The 18422-nt window shown below is 42.6% G+C and overlaps 1 protein-coding gene across 1 annotated transcript in view; it reads left to right on the top strand.

The window, feature by feature from the left end:
- Nucleotides 1-2329: 2329 nt before the first annotated feature.
- The window catches only part of LOC101998547 (cytochrome P450 3A25-like), an 18566-nt gene continuing 2473 nt past the window's right edge, over nt 2330-18422 (top strand). Inside the window, 11 exon segments of the mRNA XM_026786932.1 lie at nt 2330-2381; nt 3250-3349; nt 6956-7069; nt 7533-7621; nt 7839-7981; nt 10236-10372; nt 10485-10551; nt 12739-12883; nt 12885-12897; nt 15503-15729; nt 17967-18129. Coding sequence (XP_026642733.1) covers nt 3308-3349; nt 6956-7069; nt 7533-7621; nt 7839-7981; nt 10236-10372; nt 10485-10551; nt 12739-12883; nt 12885-12897; nt 15503-15729; nt 17967-18129 — 1140 coding nt within the window. The 5' untranslated portion in view covers nt 2330-2381; nt 3250-3307.

The raw sequence follows: 18422 nt of genomic DNA, 5'->3' as shown, positions 1-18422 counted from the left end.
GCTGGAGAGATGGCTCAGAGGTTAAGAGCACTGGCTGCTCTTCCAGAGAGGTCCTGAGTTCAATTCCCAGGAACCACATGGTGGCTCACAACCATCTGTACTGAGATCTGGCGTGCAGGCATACATTGAGGCAGAATGTTGTATACATAATAAATAAATAAATCTTAAAAACAAACAACAAACGCAGAGCTAGTGTTCCCTTTGCTCTGTCCTCCTGTAGAAAGGCAGCCTCTCGACTACTGAGAACTCAAGAACAATGGCAATGGGTCTCTGATCCTACTGCACGCACTGGCTTTGTGGGAGCCTAGGCAGTTTGGATGCTCAACTTGCTAGACCTGGATGGAGGTGGGGGTTCCTTGGACTTCCCACAGGACAGGGAACCCTGATTGCTTTTCAGGCTTAGGAGGGGGGGGGACTTAATTGGGGGAGGGGGAGGGAAATGGGAGGTGGTGGCGGGGAAGAGACAGAAATCTTTAATAAATAAATAAATTTTAAAAAAAAGAAAGGGAGCCTCTCATTGATTCCCGCATTCCGTCACGATTTTCCCATCGCATCCACTCACCCTCTCACTTTCTCTCTTTTCTTTTTATCGCTTAATGTTTTGATTTCCCTTGTTGTTTTCTCAATTTTCCTTAGTTCTCTGAGAATTTCATGCAATGCATTCTGATCAGATTCACTCCCTACCCCAGGATCCCCTCGGGCCACCCCTCCTTCCCTGCCCATCCAGTCTGTATACACTTTTGGTAACCCATGAAGTCCAATTTGTGCTGCCTATACACTAGAAGTTGTGTGGCCATGCACAGGATCGCGGTTGGTCTATCAAGAGCCACACCCTTAAGAAAAACTAACTAGTCCCCTCCCAGCAGTGGCCAATTGCCAACCGCTCCTCAGGTAGGGGTGGGATTTCATGCCCTTTTCTCCTTTCCATGCTAGTGGTTTGTCTGGTTTGTTCTTGCTCAGGTCCTGTGCATGCTTTCACAAGCATTGTGAGTTCCTATGAGCAACTGCCTTGTTGTGCCTGAGGAAACACTTTGTTGCAACATTTTCTGTCTCTGGCTCATGCAGCCTTTCTGCCCTTGTTTTACAATGATCCCTGTGCCTAGGGAAGGGGGATTGTTATACAGATGAGATGGCCCATTTAGTGCAGTTTCTGCAGTTTTCTTATTCTCTGCACCTTGACCAGTTGTGGCTCTTTTTGTTTCCACTCCTCTAGATGTTGAGAAGAGGTCTCAACATACAAGCCATCCTGGCCTCAACTTGTCCATCTTCTTGCTTTTTCCTGAGGGCTAGCATTACAGGTGTGTGCCACCAAGTGTGGCTTCACTCTGTCACTTTCATACTAATAAAACGAGTGGGATAACCCTGAACGAGGAGACAGAACAGTCCATACCCTGGGAGGCTTATACACATTCCCTTACTTTGGATACTAATAAAACAAGTGAGGTAACACTGAACTGGGAGACAGAAGAGTCTAGACCTTGGGGGTTTTATACATATGCCCTTTGGAATCTTGAGGAACAGCTCAGAGTGGTCTAGGATTTCAAAGACAACACACACACACACACACACACACACACACACACACACCTCAGATGACAAGCTGCTTGGTATCCATAAGTAAGGACAGTTCTTTAAACAGATCCAACACTGAGAAGATCCAAAAACAGCCTTAAACTCTCCACTCCAGACACCACTTCTAGCCTCCCTATTCCCTTCAGGTGTCTCTAATAAGAACTTGCCTCTACTCCTGATTTGGACCTTGAGATTTCTCAGGGGGAGCACGAGCAAGGAACTCAGGACCGCGAGGGGTACACCCACACACTGAGACAATGGGGATTTCGGGAATTCACCAAGACCAGCTAGCCTGGGTCTGAAAAAGCATGAGATAAAACCGGACTTACATAGCGGACAATGAGGACTACTGAGAACTCAAGAACAATGGCAATGGGTTTTTGATACATACTGGCTTTGGGGGAGCCTAGGCAGTTTGGATGCTCAACTTACTAAACCTGGATGGAGGTGGGCGGTCCTTGGACTTCCCACAGGTCAGGGAACCCTGATTGCTCTTCAAGCTGATGAGGGAGAGGGATTTGATCGGGGGAGGGGGAGGGAAATGGGAGGCGGTGGCGGGGAGGAGGCAGAAATCCTTAATAAATAAATAAATTAAAAAAAAAACAAACAAACAAACAAAAAAAAAAGAACTTGCCTCTAATCACCAGTGAGGGACAGGAAGCCTGATTTCACAGAAATTGAGTCATTTGCACCCCAGTTAGAGAAAGATCCATTGTATACAGGCTAATAATGGATTTAACTTTATTTCTCTCCCCAGGGTTTGTGGAAATTTGATATAGACTGCTATAAAAAGTATGGAAAATATGGGGGTGAGTAGTCTGGAAACGTCCATTGGGTAGGCTTGCAGAATGAAGCACTCACTGCATGAGGACAAAGTCTTTGGAGGTTGTCCTGCCAGGGTCTACTCCGTCACAGTTGTTAATTCGAACAGCATGAATTCCATTAGGGCCATTGCCCAGTACATCCTCCAGACTGACGAACCAAGGGCTCCAAGACTCAATGTCTTTGCGCCTAATGCTCAGAACCTTCTGATATGGGCTCAGAAATGCAAGATCATATTTATACCAATTCACTTTTAGTTAAACCCAGAACTCCTCTATATTAACTTAAAAGTAATGTATGCTTTTGAAAGACAGACTGGGAGATATAAGTAAGCAAATTAGGAACTCATTTATATCCACTTTAAAAACATCTTTATCATAAAAAAATTAAATTTACTGGAAGTGTATATGGGTATTTTCTGTCTATTTAATTCTGCTGCCTTTGAAGAAGAGATCTCTGGGGGTCACACACTTGATAGACAAGGGCTCAACCACTGAGCGACACCTCCAACCCAGATGCTGACAAATTTAGACACCAAAGGATAGTATTGGCAATAACCATGTACATTTGCCTAGCCTTAACCTATGTTCCAGAGTTCACTCTTAACTAGGACTCTTTGAAGGGCCATTTCATCCTAAGTTTCTCTTCCCTGCTTTAGCCACGCTACCCTTCATTTCACGTGACTCCAGTGGCTTCTATGGTTAGAACTTGAAGTTGGGGCACATGTTGCTGTGCTATATATATAACTGGGGGTGTGGCCAGTGTAGCCTCAGGGGTGGAGTCTAGAGTCCCAGGTGTGTATCCAGGTGCAGAATCTGGCTTCTGAGGTTGAGTCCACCTATTTTCCCACCTCAGGTTTTATGATGGCCAACAGCCTGTGCTGGCTATCACAGATCCAGAGATCATCAAAACAATGCTGGTGAAAGAACACTACTCCGTCTTCACAAACCGTCGGGTAGGTGTCCTTTTTAGAAAATAATGACTTACTTTCACTAAATTTTATTTTATTTATTTATTTTTCTTAAAGCTTTGGTCATAATCATTCAATTTTAATCTGGAAAGAATTACATAATCATGAGAAAGAGCCATCACCATGTTCAGAAAAAGTCTTGGTTTTTGTAAATGGTAATGTCTTGTATGAGTGTAAATATAATATATTCCAGCCAGTATACAAGATAAGGTCAGTATTGGTATCACATTCTGAGTGGCATCCCCTCATCTGAGTGTGTGTATGAGTAGTGTGGACTGTCCCTTCACCGTGGAACTTCCTCTTGTAAACGTGTGGTAGTCACCGTCAGAATCTTATCTTTTCTTCTTGGCAATGTCTGATGCATTTTTATGGATGCTTTCAGGGTCACGTTTGAGAATATTTTGCTTAGCTTTCTTATTTTTTAATGGTAACTAATAGTTTCATATTTTACATTTACATCTATGGTCTATTTGCAATTTTTTGATATGAGATACACAGGTCAGGTAAAGATTCCTATTATACCATGCATGTTCAACTGTTCCAATACTATTTTGGGAGAGGCTGTTCCTGCCAAAGCTTATAAGTCCTATTACTTGTGTGGGATTCTTTCTCATCTATTTTCTTCAATCAATTGACCACAGTGTTTTCCCCTCTTTGGGGACCATTCCCTCTTAAAGAGTGACATTATGTGGATTAATTCCTTTTTTTTTTTTTTTAAAGAATTGTGTGGTTGTTTCTCAGACCTTTGCTTTTCTATCTTAATTATGAATATTTTTGTCTCAATTTAAAAGCTCAGTGTGATTTTTGATAAAAATTTAAATAAATATAGGGGAAATATTTTTTTCTGGTTTTTTGAGACAGGGTTTCTCTGTGGTTTTGGAGCCTGTCCTGGAACTAGCTCTGTAGACCAGGCTGTCCTTGAACTCACAAAGATCTGCCTGCCTCTGCCTCCCGAGTGCTGGGATTAAAGATGTGTGCCACCATCACCCAGCAAGGGGAAATACGTTTACTGTGCTCTGTCTTCTAATCCATGGCTACCATGGGCCTCTCTGATTTTTAGTTTACCTTTGTTTGCCACATTGACAATTTCAGGTTAAAGACTCAGAACATATTTTGTTACATTTATGCTTTAAGTATTTAATTTCTAGTTATTGCTATAACATCACTTTCTCATTATTTCTCCGCTTATCATCGTGATGATGTGCAAATGCGTTGAATTCTGAGTTGTCATTGCACCCTACAACTTTCCCAAACTCATTCCTTCCCTCCGTACATTTGTTCTGTGTGCTGCTTGCTGTGCTCCCCGTGGGCAATGGTGGTGCCTGAAAATCAGGACATCTCCACTCATGGCTTTGCAAGCTGTGTGTCTTCCATCGGCTGTTCTTACATTATTGCACTAGCTGGCATTTCGAGGATAGTACTGAGTAACAGTGGTAAGAGGAGATTTCTGGATCGCTCCTGGCTGGAGGGTCAAGCATGCAGGCTTTCACATCAAGCGTGAAGCTGGCTGAGGCTTTTGTATACATTTCTTCATGGGGTACAAGTTTGGCTCGTTCCTTTCCTTCTGAGCTTCTAGCATAAAGGGGTTTAAAAAGAGTTCATTTTGGCACAAACTAGAGTTTTGGAAGAGAAGAAAATTCATAGCTAGGAAATAGAATTATCTTTCTTGTTTCCTTGTGCCCCTGTATATAAAATTCAAAGGATATCCCTGTGGGGCTGGAAGGACGTCTCAGCAGTCAATCAAACCCATGTTGGCTGGTTCACAAGTGTCTAGAACTCCGGTCTCCTGCCACCTGAGGCTTTCTTCTGGCCTCAGTGAGCACTATACACACATAGTACACGGATATATATGTAGGCAGAACACCCATATGCATAAAAATAAAAATAATTTTTATCTGGGTGGTGGTGTCTCACACCTTTAATCCCAGCACTCAGGAAGCAGAGGCAGTCAGATCTATATGAGTTCGAGGCCAACCTGGTCTACAAGAGCTAGTTCCAGGACAGGCCCTAAAGCTACAGAGAAACCTTGTCTCAAAAAAAGAAAACAAAATAATAACAATAATTTTTAAAAAGCAAAAAAGATAAAAAGATTTCCATGTTATAGTTCTTTAAAATAACAGATAATTCCTTAATCTTTTTTATTATTGATAAGGTTTTTTTTTTTGCTTTTGTATTTGTTTGGTTTTTTGGTTTGGTTGGTTGGCTTTTGTTTTTCAAGACAGGGCTTCTCTGTGTAACAGTCCTGCCAGTCCTGGAACTCCCTATGTAGACCAGGCTGGTCTCGAACTTAGTGAGATCTGCTTGTCTCCCTCTCAAATAATGGGATTAAAGTGCAGGACCACCACAGGCTTATTGTTTTTTAATTGTGTGTCTGTGGGGGCATATGCACATGGAAGAACTGTTGAAGTCCAGCTTCAGCCGTGTTAAGGTCCCAAAGAGCAGGTGTGGAGTCAGCGGGGAACTAAATGCACTTCTGAGGGCTCAGCTGCTCTCTCTCTCTCTCCCAAACAGAGATCTTCTTTAGCTATACAGCATAGTGACTACATAAAACATTTGGCAAACATCAGAGTCCTGGATCTCTTCTTCACTTCCCCATTAAGCATCCCCGGTGGAAAAGCAAAGTACAAAACAGACTGTTGTACCTGAGGCAACATCCTTGGGCAGCAGCTGTCAAATCTGGAAGTTACAAATTTTGGGGGGGGGGGTCTGTAAAGCGTAGGATCTTGTATTTTACAATCTGTGTCTAGGTTGGATGTTCATGCAGGTACAATATGTTAGACAGTCTGAAATTATTTGTACGTTAATGAAGTTACGTGTAGAATCATTTGACGTTTTCTAGAATGCAAGCTTTACAAAATATCTCACAGTAAGCCTTTAACTGACTGATTATAGCGTTTTTGTTGTTCTTTAGTTTTATAGTAGGGATCTCTTGTTTTCAGTATGTTCCCAGGAAGGAAGGTTCTGGGACCTCATTTTTTCTTATTCCCTCTATATAAGCTCCAGTGTAGGGCAGTGGATATACTTGTGACAGCGTGCATACAGAGCTGAGCAAGCAGTTTCTCAGAATCTATGCTACTGGTACCAAGGTCCTTGGGGCACAAGAAAGACTTCCTTCTCTGGCTCTCAGGCCAAGACCCTCTGCCTTTGAAGTTTTCTCTTGGGAAGATGCATAGATTTCCCTAGGGGCTGCATAAGCAGAAAAGTCCCTTTATGTAAACAATTGCTTCTAAAATGGAAGCAGAAGCCAGTACCTTGGCGACCATAATGCTCTCTGCCTCAGGACTCAAGCAGCCCCATGTACAACACCAAAGAGCAGTTTTCCCCTGTGCAAAAAGGGTTTCCACTTAAGAAGAGACTTTGAAATAAAAACATGAAGCCATGCCCTATAGATAGATAGATAGATGACATCTATATTTATGTAGTCTGTGAGGTGTCTTCAATGAAGATGTATTGAGAATAAACAAGGGCCTGTCACTTAACAAGATCAGTAGATACTTGTTAGGCAAGTGATATTTGTTTGATATATTTTCTGTGGCTATGAACATATACATAATTTCAGCAAGGCAAGCTGTCTTTCAATTTGAACTCTAGACTTTTGGTCCAGCGGGTACTATGAAAAAGGCCATCACCACATCTGAAGATGAAGAATGGAAGAGACTTCGAACACTGCTATCTCCAACTTTCACCAGTGGAAAACTCAAGGAGGTGATGATGGAAAGGGAATTTCCTTAGATAATGAATCTGGGAACAGGTAGGAAATAAGCCCATAGTCCCTTTCCAAGGGTCAGTCCTCTGAGATGGGCTTTTGACTTCATGCCGAGAGGACCCATTATAAAATTCACTGTAATGCAGGTGTGGTGGCACACACCTTTAATCCCAGCATTTGGGAGGCAGTGGTAGAAGGATCTCTGTGAGGCCAGCCTGGTCTACAGAGCGAGTTTCAGGACAGGCTCCAAAGCTACATAGAGAAACCCTGTCTCAAAAAGAAAAAAAAAAGAAAAAGAAGAAAAGAAAAAGAAAAAAGAACAAACAACCAACAAATAAATAAACACATAAATAAATAAAAATCGCTGTAACATCATGTTCATTGCTTTGTGACTGGGGATGACTTGTCTTTCTGGGACCTGAGTTTCTACATTTAGCTACACATGCTGTGCTTTGTGCTTAGATGTTCCCCATCATTGGACAGTATGGAGATACGCTGGTGAAAAACTTGAGATGAGAAGAAGAGAAAGGGAAGCCCATCACCATGAAAGAGTAAGTGGTGGTCCAGTTGATGGGACTGTAAGTACATTAATGTCCCCTCAACTCCAGGAAAAGGACACCCGCAAACCAACCACAGGTAAACATCCCATGTGTGAGTGTTACAGAAACCTCGGTTCTGACTGTGTGGCTCCCTGCCTGGGTAGCTCAGAAGGAAGAGCTGCCTCAGACGCGAATGTTGACTCTCTCTCATCTTTCTCTCTCTACTCAGCATCCTTGGAGCTTATAGCATGGATGTGATCACTGGGACATCATTTGGAGTGAACGTTGATTCCCTCAACAACCCACAAGATCCCTTTGTGCAGAAAACCAAGAAGATCTTAACAAGTTTAGATTTCCTTAACCCATTTTTTCTCACTTCCTCTCTTTTATCTTCCTCCCTCACATACTTCCAACAAAATAGCATCATTCATCCTTACTGAGATACAGTTCATATATAAAAATAATGTACCTGGGCTGGAGAGATGGCTCAGTAGTTAAGAGCATTGCCTGCTCTTCCAGAAGTCCTGAGTTCAATTCCCGGCAACCACATGGTGGCTCACAACCATCTGTAATGAGGTCTGGTGCCCTCTTTTGGCCTACATACAGACAGAATATATTGTATACATAATAAATAAATATTAAAAAAATAATGTACCCATTTACAATGTGTAATTCAATTTTTGCAATGTGTATTCATTGCCATTGTCAAACCAGGGAAGATTTTATCCAAGAAAACCTGCAGCTTTCCATTCCTCCCTGCAATTAAAACACCAGTTCACTGCTCCTGTAGATCTGCCTATTCCTGGTATGCCACAAAAATATATTATAAATGTCATAGAATGCACAGAATTTAGTGACTAGCTTCTTTCATTTAACATGATATATTCAACAGAACCATTTGTTGCTACTCCCATGGTCTGTAGACAAATCAAATTCCATACCATATGATGGTCATTCCAGTTATTTTCAGATTCAGGGTATTGCAAATAAACTCTTATGGACATTGGCATCTGAGATTATGATTGAACATTTTTTCATGTTTTCTTGGTAGGCACTTGGGGTGAAATTTGCAAATGACATAGGAATTCTGTGTTTGACTTATTGAGCAACTGAGAAGTTTTTTCTTTGATAGATGGATTTTATGTTCTGGTTAGGAGCTCATGAGAACCCCCATTCGACACTTTGGGTTGTTGTAGTTGTTTCATGATGGTCATCCCAGCCCCCTAGTGGACATTCAATAGTATAACACCATGAGAGCTGGGTTGTACTTTCTCCAAGTGGTAATCACACTCTCCCACTTGGGAGACATTCTTGTTCTTAGATAAACATTTGTTCAACCTTTGCTCCTGTATAGCTGAATGGTTTACGTGCTTGTAAGTGAGGTGTAAGACTGGCATGTGTATCATGAATAACAGTCATTTTCCAGATATGTAATTGACATATTTTCTCTATTTTTAGATGTCTTTTAATGTTCTTAATAGGATCCTTTGAAGTACACATTTAAAATTTTTATGATGTAGAATTTTATGATATGCTGTGATTTAATCTCTAAATCACAAGGTCAGAGATGAGGTTATGAACATTTAACCCCTCCCTCCAGTTTCATCTTAATTGGGCAGCATATTCCTGAAACGTTTTTTTCCCTGGATACAAGTTCCTGGTTGTCCTGGAACTTGCTACACAGAACAGGCTGGCCTTTGTCTCACAGATCCACTTGCCTCTACCTCCAGACTGCTGGGATTAAAGGCATGTGCTCACCATGCCAATCTTAGACCTTTATCTTTGGCCCACTTTTAGTTAAATTGTACGTACTGTTATCAAATTTATTCCTTTCTTGCAAAGAGGTACAAAGAATGTAAAGGCTGGAAGGTGAAGAGGAATGTCATCTTCTGGACACAAAGAGCTATCACACGCTCAAACTCAAAGCAGTTCCACAAGATCAAGCCAACCAATACTCCTTCTCTAGATGCTCTCTAGTTCCCACCCCTTTCTGAGAACTTTTGGCAGTTGATAGCTGCTAGGGAAGAGAGAATCATTCTTCTTTGTTGGTGTGGCCACTGGTCAGTTTCCCATGCTTCAGTGGATGGCCCCACACCCATGCACATGAGAGCAACACTTAAGAGTTTTATTAAATAACAACAACCCAAAGTTGTACAAGGGATATCTGAGAGGGGGATCCTGGAGAAGCTGCAGAGAGACTATAGGAAGTGGGGTGAATATGTTGGTTCACTGAATGTAACAAATATTTCTTCCTACATTAAGTATTTTTAAATTTTGCTTTATTTTTAATTATGTGTGCATATATGTATGTAGACACGTGAGTGCCGTGCCTCTAGAGGGAGGTGGGCTTGCAGTTACGAGCCATTCAGAGTCAAGTACTGGGAACTGACTTGGGTCTCGTGTAAGCAGCATATGCTCTCCACCATCTGAGTATTTCTCCAGCCTGTATCTTGAGTGGTTTATGTTTTGATGTATTATAAACACAACTATTGTTAACATCACTTTGGCACCTTCCTTTGAGTTGAATAAAAATACAAGTGGATCCTGGAGCTTAGCAGAAGGTGTATTTGATTTCTAATAAGTGAATAAGAATTCAGTGCAGATTTTCGTTACGCTTTCTCTTTTTTCTCTGTAGTTATGTTTCCATTCCTTACTCCAGTTTATGAGATGCTAAGTATCTCTATTTTTCCAAACCGGCTAATGGACTTTTTCTACGAATTTATAAAAAAGATGAAGCAAAATCGCCTTGATTCAAATCAGAAGGTAAAATGTGGTTACTGTCAGAATGCTCATGGTTTGATCATCTGTCAGGCTGTGAACATGTCATCTGTGCCCTTTCTCCAAATGTCCATCATTGACTTTTCTCTCTCTCCAGACCCGAGTGGATTTTCTTCACCTGATGATACACACTCAGAACTCCAAAGGCAAAGAGTCCCAGAAAGGTAACCCATGATGGTTCATGGCGCATGAATCAAAAAGCCCAGAGGAAAGAGGGTGTCAGGACATATGCATGGGGGGAGCGGTCAAGGATGGAAGCATTTCTGCCAAATTTCAGAAAGATGCGAACATGGATGGTATCTATGGAGTCCACAGGATCTTTCTAGAAGTAAACTGGTTACATGTCCAAGAGCCTGTAGGGCAGCCACAGAGAAGCATTTTGTGCCCAGAAGTCCTCAGTGGTGCAGGATCATCTGTCAGAGCAGAGTTTGATTCTCAGTCCTTTCCAACCCCACTGATTCTGGATCTCTACCTGGGAATTTGCATCTGGGAGTGAGTGGTGGAATTGTGTTCAACAGCTTCATCTGCTCTGTGTAAATAGTGTCTGAGAAACCATGTACCCTGCTCTTCTTCATCCTTCAGGTCCCCAGTTCATAACATAGTCCATGCTAGCTTTGTGACAAAAACTATTATTGTGGTGATTTTTAGTTTGTATTTTGAACCAGGTGGTGGTGGCACACATCTTTAATCTCAGCACTCGGGAGGCAGAAACAGGTGGATCTTTGTGAGTTTGAGGCCAGCCTGGTTTACAGAGCGAGTTCCAGGACAGGCTCCAGGACAGGCTCCAAAGCTACAGAGAAACCCTTCTAGAAAGCCTCCCCTCAAAACATTGTATTTTCATAAATAAAGCTTGCCCGAAGATCAGAGAGTAAAACAGCCCCACAAGTCATCTTACAGACCAGGCAGTGGTGACACACACCTTTAATCTTAGTAGCCACACTAGTTTGCCATAGAAACCTGGCAGTAGTGGTGCATGCCTTTAATCCTAGCCCTAGAGAGGATTATAACACAGGAAGAGACAGCTCTCAGACACAGTCCCATTCTGAGATTCCTGGAGGTAGGATCATCATTTCAGACTGATGTAGAGGTAAGAGCAGGTGGCTGGCTGTTTTGCTTTTCTGACCTTCAGGTTGAATGCCAGTATCTGTCTCTGGGTTTTTATTAACTGTGCTACATATTATTACTATTATAGCTACAAAATGACTTTTAAACTCTCATATTTATTCCACATTTCTAGATATTATCCAGCATAAGAAGAGTTTTCAATTCGAGACCACCCTGGTCTACAGGAGCTAGTTCCAGGACAGGCTCCAAAACCACAGAGAAACCCTGTCTCGAAAAAACAAAAAAAAAAAAAAACCAAAACAAGAAGAGTTTTCAAGCCTTACTTATTTGCTTTTTTAAATATATCAATCAGAAATATAGCCATTCATTTTTAGCAGTGTGATCTTTTGCATCCCCTGTTACTTTCTTCTTTTGATTAGTTACTTTGCAATTCAAGTTTCATGCATCATAATCTTTTGGCCTCAGGAGGCCTTGCATTATCTGTTCTTTAATTTCGAGTGCGAGGAGAGACTTTAATTTTAAAGTGTTTTCTGGTCGAAGCAGAGCTTGGGGGAAGGATACAGGAAGATTCCCTGTATACCTCTGCATACACTCCTCCACCGCAGTGAAGCATCTGCAGGGTGAACACTCTACCATTTCCCGCCTGTTTTTGTTTTTTCCATGAAGGAAAAATGATCTCACATTTACTAATAGTAAGGTTTTGTCCTGGTCACTCATGCTGTCACTGTGACAAATGCCTGACAAAAAACCCTTCGGAACAGGATTATTCTGACCCACATTTAGTGGTTCAGTCCACCATGGTGGTGAAGAGCTGGTGACAGCAGCGGGAGGCTGCTGGTCACATTGCATTAGTAGTCAGGAAGAGGAGAGCTGAATGCTGGTGCTTACCTCATACTCTTCTCTTTATTCAGTTGGGGACCCCAGGCCGTGGGATGTCCCACCCACATTTAAGATGGGTCTGCTCACATCAGTGAAGATGATCCCACATGGTAATGTTCAGTCTCATCTCCTAGGTGATCCTAGATCCTGCCAAGTTGTCAGTCAGTATTAATCACTGCATTTCTTTATACGTGTGTGTGAGGACAGGCTGTGGTGGGCAGAGCTACACATTTGTGGTAAGTCTGCTCTAACAGGACAGACAGGCCCCAGAGTGGAATTCAGTCCCAGTGACTCTGGACCTCCTTTCTCTGTTCTCCCCTAGACAGCTGGGAGCACCATTTGAATTTCTTCTCAACTGTGATGTTCTCCTTTGATCTTCCTTATCCACCATGTTCTTTTCCTTTTAGCCCTGTCTGATATGGAGATCACAGCCCAATCAGCTGTTTTCATTTTTGCTGGCTATGAAGCCACAAGCACATCCATTTCCTTCATGATGTATACACTGGCTACACACCCTGATGTGCAGAAGAAACTTCAGGATGAGATTGACAGCTCTGCCCAATAAGGTGAAGGGATGATACCCAGAGAGGGAGGGCAGAGGTAAAGGATTAAAGAACATGTCTCATCACTTGCAATAAGAATTTTTACAGAGAGTCATACAATGGTTCTTCCATCCTTTTTAGCAAGCGTCTAAAAAAGAAACAAAGAAGGGATATAGGAGATGAATGCAAACCCATAGAAATATGCAATCTTTAATACAGTGCTGGCTCTGATGTATCTTTATCTATTATGACAATAATATCAAGTAAGAGACACCCAGAAAACCTGTGTGACACTTGAGAATAAGCACCAGTCCCTCAGGTATCTGGACAGTTATCTCTGCTGATGTCCTTGGGTGCTGTCCCCACTATCTACGGTGGTAGGGTGGCCTTCACTGGTCTCTGCAGTCTGGCCTGACACTCCTCTCAATTGCTCTGCTGTCCAGTGCAATAACATGGCATTTATTGTGTGGGTGTGTGCGTCAACTAGGGGATTCTTTCTCTCCTGTAGTTTTCATAGTGTATCAGAGGACTTGCTGTCTGAAGCCCTGACTACAGTTAGTATCAATTTCATAAGTTCCTTGAGTGTCAGTGCCCTCTGCTGACCATAGCATGCATTACAGTCAGTGTGCTGGACAGGTTCTCTCTGGGGTGGCTAATGTCTCAGCTTCAGCTGAATGGGAATGCAGCTTGATGTGTTCAAGAGGAGTGCTTGCCTTTGTGCTTTCCACACCTCCTAAGTGCTGGTCGCCTGCTGAAGGGATGCAGCTGTGGGTGTGTCAAGGACAGTACTAGGGCTTTATTACAGGGGCTCTAGAAAAGAGAGGGATCCACCTGCTGAGTTTGGGCTCAGGGCTGTCACACTCTACAATTATTCTCAGTATAGGAGACCTGTTCAGGACAATTGATGGCAGATACCTTTCTCTGAGCACTTTATTTCCTCAGCCTCCTGCCCACGTGCTTTTAAGCTCCTAAGCATCTAACCCTCCCACGTTACACAACTGTTTCTCAGGTGGTCTCTTGCCCTAGGGCTGTGGCACATTAAGTTCAGCCTCCTTGTCTTGTGATTGGCCCCTATCCTCTGCCTCCCTGAGCAGTTAAGTTTCTAATGAAAGGTTCTCTATAAAGATGTCAACTATCGCTGGGCGGTGGTGGCGCACGCCTTTAATCCCAGCACTCGGGAGGCAGAGGCAGGCGGATCTCTGTGAGTTCAAGACCAGCCTGGTCTCGAAAAAAAAAAAAAAAAAAAAAAGATGTCAACTAGCTTCTACCTTCTCAGTCATTCCCAGTGACACTGGGAACTCCTCCCCACGGCTGCAAAAGTCAACCCCCATGCCATCTCACTCCTCACTGGACTCCCCGCCCCTTTCACCTAGCCTCTTGGTTTTTTTGGAGGGCCTTTGCCTTTCTCCTCCCCTGGAACTGGGGAACAGGGCAGCCAGCGCCATCTTCAGCTTGGTTTCTTTTCTATGAATCATCCATTTTTTCCACCATGCTTTTTTGATGTCCTACTGCCTCCTTCGTGTTTCTGAAGCTCCTCCTCTCTCCTTGACATAGACTGTATTTGGTTTGTTTACTTGTTGTTCTGACTCTTCACACACAGAGGCAGTTTCTAGTGTGCCATCTTCCCAGGAGTTTCTACTTCATTCAAACTCACCCCTCTCACTACTCCCAAAGGAGGTAGTTAGCAGAAACTGCCGAGTCTGAGAAGCTGGGGACACAGTTCAATCACACAATGCTATTTATGAAGACCCGAGCTTGATTTCCAGAACCCATGTGGGGAAAAAGTTGTAAGTGGAGCACTGAGGAGGCAGACAGTGTAAGCCTGTCTGCTCCTGGAGCCAGACAACCCAGACTACTTGATGAGTTTCAGACTACTGAAAATCTGTTTCAAAATATGCGTAAAAAGTAAACTCCATGAGAAAAGACACCCAAGGTTGTTTTCTAGCTTCCACATATAGGCCAACGCACAGCAACTGTTCACATGCCATGAACATGCACACACATGCATATGCAAAACCGGAATAATCTAAAGAGCCTGATGTGAACCGAGTGGGGAGTTTGTTCTTTGCAATGATGTTATTCCCTTGGTGTACACGGACAGTATATGGTGATGAGACAGTGACCTCAGTGGACTCTGTCTGACTGTAACAGTCATAATATATTGGTCATACATGACCACATGATAAAGAAATCAAGAGCACAGCAATGCTGAGGACGAGGGGATCTGGACAAGGGAGTGTCCCAAATGGCTCCTATATTAAAAATTATACTTCACAAGCCGGGCAGTGGTGGCACACGCCTTTAATCCCAGCACTCGGGAGGCAGAGGCAGGCGGATCTCTGTGAGTTCGAGGCCAGCCTGGTCTACAAGAACTAGTTCCGGGACAGGAACCAAAAACCTACGGAGAAACCCTATCTCGAAAAATCCAAAAAAAATAAAAATAAAAAAAAATTATACTTCACATCCTAATGGGCCATAATCAGGACAAAGGTCATCATAGGTGCAGAATGATTTATTAAGGCTAAGCTAATTGAGGTTAGCCCTTGGAGTCTCTGATGTGTAAGAGCACAACAAACTGGGTTGAAGAGTGAGTCCAAACCTCATCTGCAAACATGTTTCCTCTTCCCAGGCACCTGTCACCTATGATGCCCTGATGGACACGGAGTACCTGGACATGGTAGTGAATGAAACTCTCAGATTGTACCCGGCTGCTAGCAGGCTAGACAGGATCTCTAAGAAGGATGTGGAAATCAATGGAGTGTTCATTCCCAAAGGGACTGTAGTTATGGTACCAACCTTTCCTCTTCATCGGGATCCTGAGTACTGGCCAGAGCCTGAGGAGTTCCGCCCAGAAAGGTACAGAGACCTCAGGGAGGGGTCCCCACTAGGAACCAGCTAAACTAAACTATTAACATGTTGTTTACTGGAAATGGCATATATGTGATTTTGTAGTCCTTTGTATCTTTCTGTCTTTTGGGAATCAGACCTTTTAACATTATAAAGTGAGCTTGGTGTGGTGGACACGCCTTTAATCCCAGAGTTTAAGAGTCAGAGGCAGGCAGATCTCTGTGAGTTCATGGCCAGCCTGGTCTGCAGAGTTCCACGACAGTCAGGAAAGCATGTCTCAAAAAACAAAAACAAGCAAAACAAACAAACAAAACAAAACAAAAAAAGCCTACGGTGGTGACACATGCCTTTAATTCCAGCACTTAGGAGGCAGAAGCAGGCAGATCTCTATGAGTTTGATGTCAGCCTGGTCTACAGAGTGTGTTCCAGGACGGCCAAGATTGTTTCACAGAAAAACCGTCTAAGAAAAAAAAAAAAAGAAAATGGGCTGGAGAGATGGCTCAGTGGTTAAGAGCACTGCCTGCTCTTCCAAAGGTCCTGAGTTCAATTCCCAGCAACCACATGGTGGCTTACAACTACCTGTAATGAGGTCTGGTACCCTCTTCTGGCCTTCAGTCATACACACAGACAGAATATTGTATACATAATAAATAAATATTAAAAGAAAAAAGAAAATTACAAAGTGACCGGGCAGTGGTGGTGCACGCCTTTAATCTCAGCATTTGGGAGGCAGAGACAAGTGGATCTCTGTGAGTTGGAGGCCAGCCTCTTCTACAAGAGCTAGTTGCAGGCTAGGCTCCAAAGCTTCAGAGAAACCCTGTCTTGAAAAATAAAACAAAACGACAACAAAAAATGAAAATTACAAAGTGATAATTATTGATGTTGTAAAAACAGACCAGAAAAAAAGTATTCATGGCCATTGAGAGTCCCAATATGCTAACATTAATTCCATTAATAGTGAAATGTGTCCTCAAGAATTTATTTGTAGGCATGTAAAGGGTTTGCAAAAGCTAGTATATTTTAGTTGTATTTTGAATCACTAATCACCTAAACACCAACCTGTTGTAGAACATTACTTTTAACTATGTAAAGATGTCTTATATTTGTGTTGCAGAATATTACTTTAACTATGTAAAGGTGTGTTGCATTTGTTTATGCTACGTTTAATGATGTAAAGAAGTGTTGCCTAAGGCCCCTGATTAGTCTAATAAAAAAGCTGAATGGCCAATAGCTAGGCAGTAGAGGGATAGGTGGTGCTGGCCTGCAGAGAGAATAAGTAGGAGGAATGTAGGTTGGGGGAGGGAAGGAGAGAAGAGAGAAGGAGAGGGAGACAACAGTCATGGAAGAAGCAGGAAAAGTAGGACATAGAGAATAAAAGAAAGGTGAAAAGTCCCAAGGCAAAACATAGATGAAGAGAAACAGGTTCTATTAAGTTATAAGAGCTAGTGGGGCAAGCATAGGCCGAGCATTCCCAACTAATAATAAGTCTGTGTCATGATTTGGGATCTGGTTGGCAACCCAAGGAAAGCCTGCTCCACTAACCTATGTACCACATCTTGTCAGATAGATAGATAGATAGATAGATAGATAGATAGATAGATAGATAGATAGATAGATAGACAGACAGACAGATAGACAGATAGATTGATCGATCTTATTTGGTGACTAGGCAGTAGTTGGTGTTAAGTGATATCTAAACTAACACATGTAGGATTCTTTTTTTTTTTATGTATTCTGTGCTGGTCCCTAAATTTACCATTAGCTTTAAGAAGTTCCCATTATCTGTCTGATTAGAAATAGACTTCATGAAGGTTGAGGCAGTAGCATACTTTTTGCTCTAATTCTGACTTGACTTTCAGAATGGGAACATATACCCATCCCAGACAGAGTTTTGGTATTTAAAGATACACTTCCTCTCTAAAAGCATTCAACTCAGCTCAGTTCAACACCAAAGGCTCCTCTATTTTAAGGGACATGGAAAGATCATTAGTTTACAATTTTATTTATTTTTTATGTGTATGGGTGTTTTCCTGCACATGTACCTGGCATCCGAGAAGGCTACAGGAGGGTGTCAGATGTGCTGGGAATCTAATCTAGGCCCTCTGGAGAAGCCCCTGACTCACAATTTTATACTGAGACATCCACAGCAAGGGTTCAGCTCCGATTGAGGGCTGTGCGGACTCCAAACAGAGCTCTTGGGATCTTTATGTTCGATAGCCTCGTTTTCATCCCTACTGTGTCTCCAGGTTCAGCAAGGAGAACAAGGGCAGCATTGATCCTTATGTATACATGCCCTTTGGGAATGGACCCAGGAACTGCCTTGGCATGAGGTTTGCCCTCATCAGCATGAAACTGGCTGTCATCAGTGTCCTGCAGAACTTTACCCTCCTGCCTTGTGAAGAAACTCAGGTGAGGCAGATGCCTTGCACAGAATGAAGGATTTGAGTAACAAGTGACCTATGAGCTTTAAGGTCCTTCCATTCTGGAGCTGTAAGTCTGTCTGGCTAAAGCACAGAGAAACCATTTAGAGTTCATGCAGATCAGAATGACTTAAGTATAGTGTCTTTGAAATCATGTCCAATTTTTTTTGTTTGTTTTTTTTTGTTTTTCAAGACAGGGTTTCTCTGTGGCTTTGGAGCCTGTCCTGGAACTAGCTCTGTAGACCAGGCTGGTCTCGAACTCACAGAGATCCGCCTGCCTCT

This window comes from Microtus ochrogaster, chromosome 2 (genome assembly GCF_000317375.1).
Source record: "Microtus ochrogaster isolate Prairie Vole_2 chromosome 2, MicOch1.0, whole genome shotgun sequence".
NCBI lineage: Eukaryota > Metazoa > Chordata > Mammalia > Rodentia > Cricetidae > Microtus > Microtus ochrogaster.
The sequence above is the reverse complement of the archived record's forward strand: the minus strand, read 5'-3'. Positions and strand labels throughout refer to the sequence as shown.